The following is a 7,152-nucleotide window of genomic DNA, read 5'->3' on the forward strand; positions in this document are numbered from 1 at the left end:
GGGAGAGGGCCCGGTGGCGGGGCGTGCTCTGAGAACCAGGGGGTAGGGTACAGGGTCCCTTTCAGGGTTTCCTTGAGGATGCAACTCCTATACCACACACACACACACACACACACACACACACACACACACACGAGTGGCTGTGAGGCCGAGTGCTGCCTCCTTCCTGCTCCTGACCCAATGCCATTTCCTGCCTCCAGTGGGGGAGCCCTAGGCTGTGAGACGCTGGCGCCCAGGTTTGGCCATCTCAGGATCCCTAGTCCCTTGCCTGGCCCTCCTCAAATGGCAGGAGTAGGTGAGCGAGGATTTGTGGCCCACCTTGGGGACCAGGTAGCTGCCCAGCTGGGTGTCGGCGGCGGCACAGCGGGGCACGTGGGGCAGGATGGAGGTGTACCGCTGCACCTCGTGGAGCACGGCGTTGGTGTAGGGCAGCGCCGGCCGGTCCTCTAGCTGTGGAGCCCGCCCAGGGCCCAGCACACGGTCTAGCTCCTCCTGCACCTGGCCTGCGGAAGAGGTGCGACCACATCAGTGGAGGCCTCCACGTCCCTGGCCCTGGAGTCCTGCCCACTGAAGGAGCTGTCTTGCCACGTGCTGAGGACTCACCCTGCACGTCCGGGTGCTTGCCCATCAGGAGGATGGCCCACTGCAGTGTGACTGAGGTGGTCTCCACACCAGCCATGACCATGTCCAGCAAACAGGCCACCGCATTGGTCTCAGTGAATAGGCCCTCGGAGTCATTCTCCTGCAAAGGTGGGTGGGGTGGGGTAGGGCTCAGCTAGAGGTTCTAGGATCAACTCCCACCCCACGGACTGAGCCCTTGGCTCAAGAAAGGGGGAGAAGACAGACTTGGCAGGAAAGACCCAACCAACTCCCGCACTCTCCCAGCATGCAAAGAGAGCAGGGATCCAAGAGACCCCCAATCAGGAGGTGGAGGCTTGGTGCACAACCGGCATGGCCCCTCCCCAGCCCTGCCCCCCGACCCAGCCTCTGAGGTGAACCTTGATTTCTCCACACCTGACCCTGCTGGATCAGAGCTTCCATGTAGCTCTGTACTGGGTGCCCAGATGTGGGGTGCTGCCCTGCCTTCAGGAGCATCCTCAGGATGACTCGAACCTCCTCAATCTTGCGCAAGACAGGCTTGTGCAACCGGAGCAGTGCCCCAAGCCAGGGGTAGCAGTTGAAGAGCTGAGGGACCGGCAGATGGTGTAATAGTTACATTGCTGGACCCCCACGTAGTCAACTGTGGTTCGAGTCCCAGACCTGGTGGCTTGAAACAAGCTGGGGGCATGTGTGTGAGTCCCAAGATCCAGAGAGGAGAATGGAGAGAAGGGATTGTGGCATGGTCATCCCCCCAGGGGGTGATTTCTTGCTTTCTATCTCTCTGTTGTCTGTCCAGCGAGTGTAAGTGCCCTATAGCAAACATCTCTCTTAAATAAAAAAGTTCAACAGCTGAGGGCAAGAGACAAGATGTGTGCTGACAGGCGGACCTCTCCTCCAGGGATCCATCTTGGGGACAATGCCATTTATCAGCAGGTGTGCTGGGGGCAGTGTTGCCCTCTGGCCACTGGAAAGTGCCCACATGGCGCACTGGGGACCCTCTCTCTCCAGGAGAACCAAAAACTCAGAGGAAATGAAGCCTTCAGTCTGTCGGGAAGGAACACTTTACAGGGTGGTTTTTTGCAAGTGCAAGTTAGTTGCAATGGGCTACCTGAAATCATGCCACACCATCCCCCGCCACACATGCCACACACACACACACACTCACACACTTTCCATTCACTAGAGCAATCAGATAGAAAAGTGGAGACAACTACTATTGAGGGACTAACTGCAAATCTGCTGCAAGTCATGAGAAAAGAAATTGCAGGGGCAGTCAGCTAGCCCCGCTGATGGAGTCGTGGCAGTCTGACAAGGCTGTTTGTCCAGGAGATGGCTGCTCTGGGTCTGGTCACACCGTGTGCTACTCACTCTCCCTCCACCCCTGCACCGGGCCCCAGGGCATTCACAATCATGGGGAGCCAGTTCTCCACCATGGGCGGCTGACACAGGCAGAAAGGACCAGAGAGCACCTCGTCATGCAGCTCGTTGCACCGTGCTGTCTGGTGCAGCCACGGAGAGCCCTGAGACCTCCACCCTCCAGGGCCCCTCGAGTTGTGTGGCAACAGGCAGGCACAGGGTCAGCCTGGTGCCCATGAAGAAGGAGGGCTGCCTCACTCTGCCTAGGCTAAAACCACACTCATCCCTACTCCATAGCAGTGGCTTTCACCCCTGCCTTGTGCCACTGAGAAGTTGGATGACAAGGGACATAGGAGCTATGACTGGCTGTAAATATGTACCGCACACCCAGAGCTGCAGCTTCGGTTGAGAAATAGGGGGAAAATATATTTTTATACATATACATATATATATATATGAAACTAGAAATGGAAAATTATTGACGATAGCATGTATGATTAAGCTACTATGCAGCATATTCTGGATGGGAAATCACATTTTGTATGCTGCGACAATGCTCAGTGAATGAATGTAAATTAGTGAATTAAAAACAAAACAAAACAATAAATAAATAAAATGTTTATTTTAAAAAATGATAATGTATGAAAACTACATTTTGGAAAAGAATGAAGTGCACAGGCCTGTCCCCTGGGAGTTCTAAACACCAGAAGAAATGGAAAATTATTGACGATAGCATGTATGATTAAGCTACTATGCAGCATATTCTGGATGGGAAATCACATTTTGTATGCTGCGACAATGCTCAGTGAATGAATGTAAATTAGTGAATTAAAAACAAAACAAAACAATAAATAAATAAAATGTTTATTTTAAAAAATGATAATGTATGAAAACTACATTTTGGAAAAGAATGAAGTGCACAGGCCTGTCCCCTGGGAGTTCTAAACACCAGAAGGCCATGTTTTTGTGGTTCTGTGACATTGTGAAGGGCTAATGCCAGTTGGAAGATACCAGAGCTACCAGGGTGCAGGGGCCCAGGGAACATGGAGCCCCCAGTCCTAGGGAAGGAGTGCCTGGTCTCCACTGTCTTACCTCTAGCAGGTGGGAGGGGCACCTGTCACTGAGTGAGACGCCTCTAGGGGCGCCTATCACTGAATGGGGATGTGGAGATGGGCACCTCTGTACTAGAAGCCCCCTCCCTTTTTCCAGCATGCACAGGGCTGATCAGAGATCACATTAGCCAATCAGTGTCAGATGGATACTGACAACTGGGGTTGGGGACATGTTAGGACTCCCCAAGTCCTGCCCGTCCATGGCCCAGAGCCAGAAACCCTCCCACCCCAGTCTCTACAGCACTCAGCTCCTGACTCGATCGCCACCCCAGGCTGGGACAGTGACTTCTCACTGCGCCCTCTCACCTGCAGACTGGGAGACCCCAAGAGGACCATGATCTCGTCAATGAGATTCAGCAAGGACATAAACACAGGGTCCTGGTAGTCGAACCGTTGGCCAAAGAGGTGTGCGAAGGTAATATTAGAGGGAGCCCAGCCCAGCAGCGCCAGGGGGAAGGGTTGACCTGGTAGGGAGGAGGAAAAGGGTCTCAGGCGGGTGGGGGTATGGGAAGGGGTGTCCCTGTCCCTCACTCACCTTCATAGCTGTCCAGCTGCCCTGTGAGGTACGTCAGCTCCTGCAGCACGGTGTGGGCCACAGGTCCCCGTCCCTCTTGGAGAACATGCAGGGTACGCATTGTGAACTGACGGAGAGGCCGCCAGCGCACCCCAGATGAGAAGAAGATACCTGTATGCCAAACAGGCAGGTGAGCCAGGTCCTCACCCTGAACAGAGCCACTGCAAGGCTGGCCAGGAGCAAGTACCTGAGCCCACTCCTGTTCTCCTGGGCTGTTCTTGGCCAACCCCATTTCCTCTTGGCTTCTGATGGGAAGACCATGACTCGCTTGCCCTGGGGCTCCCTGCTGCCATATGCACACCCTGACCCTTCCTAGAGTCAGCCCAGGAGGCCCTGGCCCCTCTGGCCTGGCCCTACCCACACTGGGGGTCCTTTTCCTCAAGCCCCAGCTCCCCAGGAACAGAGCTGGTGGCTGAACTTCCCCACCTGGCAGGAGCATACCCGCCCATCCCCACTGCACACCTACCCCAGCCTCCCTGGATGAGCTCGAAGATGGGAATGGGAGGCCGGTCGTCCAGCTTGTGCCCCATGCCCAGCAGCGCCTCCTTCACGGCCTTGTAGCCGGTCAGCACCACCAACTTCTGGCATCCCAGGTGGACGGTGAACACTGGTCCATACCTCTCTGAGAGCTGGCAGGGATAGGCAGGGGTCAGAGAGGCGGCCCCCACCAAGCAGGCCTTGGGCAGGCTGGAAGAGGGGAGGGAAACGGGCAGGGAAAGGGGGCAGCGCCACAGAGGCCAAGACACCACAAAGCTGGAGGGGTGCTGGCTAGACAGAGGGTCAGTGTCCAGCCTGGAACCCACAGAGCCTGCACCCCATCTCTTCCAGGAAGGGAGCGTTGTATTTGGTGCTGGGTATGGCTGTGGTGGATCTTTCTGCAGAAGGTCTCAGAAGGCTCTTTTGAGCCCTGAGATTAGGCAGCAGGTGTAGGACGGGCTGTCTGCTGGGGTGGCATGTTCTGTTTGGCCAGGGGTCTGCACGGAGACCAGGCCTGCCCTTGGGTCTCACCGTGGTCAGCAGCACCCCTCCCTGCAGCAGAGGACAGACAGACAGAACGGTGCCCCACGCCCCTGCTAGGCAGTTCAGTCTCCCCTTTCCTGACCCGAGGGAGGACACAGAACAATAACGCCATGTCAGGGCTGCCCTCTGTCCTCACAGCACCTCTGCCCCAGGAGGGGAAGGCCGTCATCTCCCTATTTTACAGAAGAGGAAACAGCCTGGAAATCAGTTGCCATTGGTTCCATGTATACTGAGCAACAGAGCTGGGACTCGAACTTGGCCTGCTGCCTGTCTGCTGCCCGCTTCCCTCTCCCCCACCCCAGCATGCTTGGCCTCCTGAGCCTGGGGCCTGCAGCTAGGCAGAGGCCAGCACATCCCATGCTAGGGAACATGGGGCATGGCGTCTTCAGCCGAGGGCACTTGGCAGCTCTGGTGAGGGAGCAACCCCCTCTTCCCCACCCCCTGCAGGGCCTAGGGGCACCTCCAGGCAGCCGTATCTGCAGTTCTGGGAAGAGGAGTCTCGTGGGTGAAAAAGTCCTGACACTGCAGCTGGGGAGGGTTCACCGGGTCTCTGTCAAGAGCCCCAGAAGCCAAGTGGAGTCACCGCTTGGGATGGAGCCAGCAGAGTGCTGGTCGAAGCAGGGAACAGGGCTGGTTGGCCCTCACGGGCTGGGCCATGGTGTAGCTTTGCTTCACTGTGGTCCCCACTACCGCCACCTCAGGGCCAGCCACCGCCTGGCTACAGGACCAGCAGCCTAATGTCAGCATGGGGCCAAAGGCCACCCTGGCTCCAGCCCAGGCGAGGAGAAGTCACATCCAGCAGGACCTACCTGTCCCAGGAGCACGGGTCCCGTTTCTTCTTTCCAGATCACCTGCAAGGACACTGCCCTCCTCCCCTCTGCTGGCTCTCAGCAAACGCTGCCCCCTCCAGGGACCCCTCAGGCATGCTGCTCAGAGTCCCCCACCGCCCAGGCTCTGAATATCCCTCAATGGGACTCCTGAGAGGCTGGAGGTTTGTGGGCTTCTCAAAATGCCGTTTCTGTCCACCCATCTTCTCTCCAGTACTTTCAGGGCTGCCTCTGACTGAAGGCATCTGCTTCCCTGTGGGATGGGGTGTCTTTCTCTTCCCTTAGTCAGAATGGATGCCAGGGCCTCCTTTGTCCCCTGCTGGGCCCGGCACCACTCAGGAGCAGATAGTGGACATGGGCTCGGCTTCCCCTGAACTGAGGACTTTCTACCCTGACCCACCTCCATCAGCGTCTTGTCCTGTCTCGACACAAACAACAAGTTCAGGTTCCCCAGGAGCGGCAGCGGGCGAGGCCCAGGTGGCCACCGCGGGGCCAGCGAGGGGGCCTGGGGCCAAGCTCGGAGCAGCCCCCAGAGCCCCAGGAGCAGCAGTAGCCCCAGCAGCAGCAGGGCTGTGAGCTCCATCCGGGATTCTTCCCACCCAGCTGCCCTCCACCCTGGGCCTTATAGGCCTCTCTGGGAGGGCGTGCCAGCTCCAGAGCCCCCACCCCACCCCCTGAGAATGTGGAAAGAGCAGTTTGCAGCTATAGGCCTGGAGGAATGTGGCAGGGGCCCAGGAGCAGGCAGGGATGGGCCGAGGGGAGGGGGCAGTGTGCCAGGGTGGATGGGGGTGTGAGGGAGGGTGCTGGGCTGTCTGGGGTCAGGTGTCCAGGCCCCATGCTGGAGCATGTATACCCACTCAATTTGCTGGAGAGTCCAGGGAGGACGGGACACACTGACTGTTCCATCCCCAACTGTTGGGGCCAGCAGTCCAAGTTCCTCTGCCCTGGTCATCTCATCAGAACTGAAGCTCACAGGGCTTGGGGGCCCATGGCCTGACTTTAAAGAGGAAGAGCCCCCCTACCTTCCCTAGGCCCTGAAACCCTGGGGGCTGGAGCTTCATGGGCCTCTCCCAAAAGTCATCTGTGTCCATCTCTACCATCTCTAATTAGTGCCCAGTGGGGCAGTTGACTGGAGTGGACACCCAGGAGGCAACCCCCTGCCTGTCTCTGGACAGTGAGCTCACCCAAGCTGCAGCCTGCTCCTTGGTAGCTTTGGAAGCCTGCCCCCTGGGATAGGAGGCCCAGCTGCCTAAGCTGGGCTCCGGCGGGGAGGGTGGTAATGGCTGCTCTGAGGGGCCCTCTCTGCTGGCAGCAGCCTGGAATGGGGGCGGGGCCCATTTGGTGGCTGGTGGCCAGGTTTACGAGACCTCCTCCCCCCACCCCACCATCTGTCTGTTCTCTGCTCCTGTCTCCTAAGCCCTGGTGACTAGGCTAGGGAAGAAGACGCAGCTACTTTGGAAATGAGGTGTGAGGGGCGGGTGGGCTGTTGGCACCAGAAGCGGCTGGGCCTGCTTCAGGCCACCTGCCCTAACATGAGGTAGGTAGAGCCTTGTCACCTCCACTGGGCCCCTCACCACAGAGCCTGTCTCCTGGGGTGTTGTCATGCTCTCCAAAACCACAGAGCCAAGGCAGCCTAAGGCCCTCACCCCTCCCAGATCGTATC

The 7,152-nt window shown here is 57.8% G+C and overlaps 1 protein-coding gene across 1 annotated transcript in view; it reads right to left on the reverse strand.

Moving 5' to 3' along the window:
- CYP2W1 (cytochrome P450 family 2 subfamily W member 1) overlaps positions 1–6,072 on the reverse strand; it is a 6,821-nt gene extending 749 nt beyond the window's left edge. The window contains exons 1-7 of the mRNA XM_006167906.1: positions 5,890–6,072; positions 4,109–4,271; positions 3,604–3,753; positions 3,375–3,532; positions 1,015–1,185; positions 604–742; positions 319–503 (exon numbers count right to left, since the gene is read on the reverse strand). Coding sequence (XP_006167968.1) covers positions 319–503; positions 604–742; positions 1,015–1,185; positions 3,375–3,532; positions 3,604–3,753; positions 4,109–4,271; positions 5,890–6,072 — 1,149 coding nt within the window. The remainder of the gene's footprint in view (positions 1–318; positions 504–603; positions 743–1,014; positions 1,186–3,374; positions 3,533–3,603; positions 3,754–4,108; positions 4,272–5,889) is intronic.
- Positions 6,073–7,152: the final 1,080 nt, after the last annotated feature.

The sequence above is a fragment of the Tupaia chinensis genome, unplaced genomic scaffold, assembly GCF_000334495.1.
Source record: "Tupaia chinensis unplaced genomic scaffold, TupChi_1.0 Scaffold145208_1, whole genome shotgun sequence".
Taxonomy (NCBI): Eukaryota; Metazoa; Chordata; class Mammalia; order Scandentia; family Tupaiidae; genus Tupaia; species Tupaia belangeri.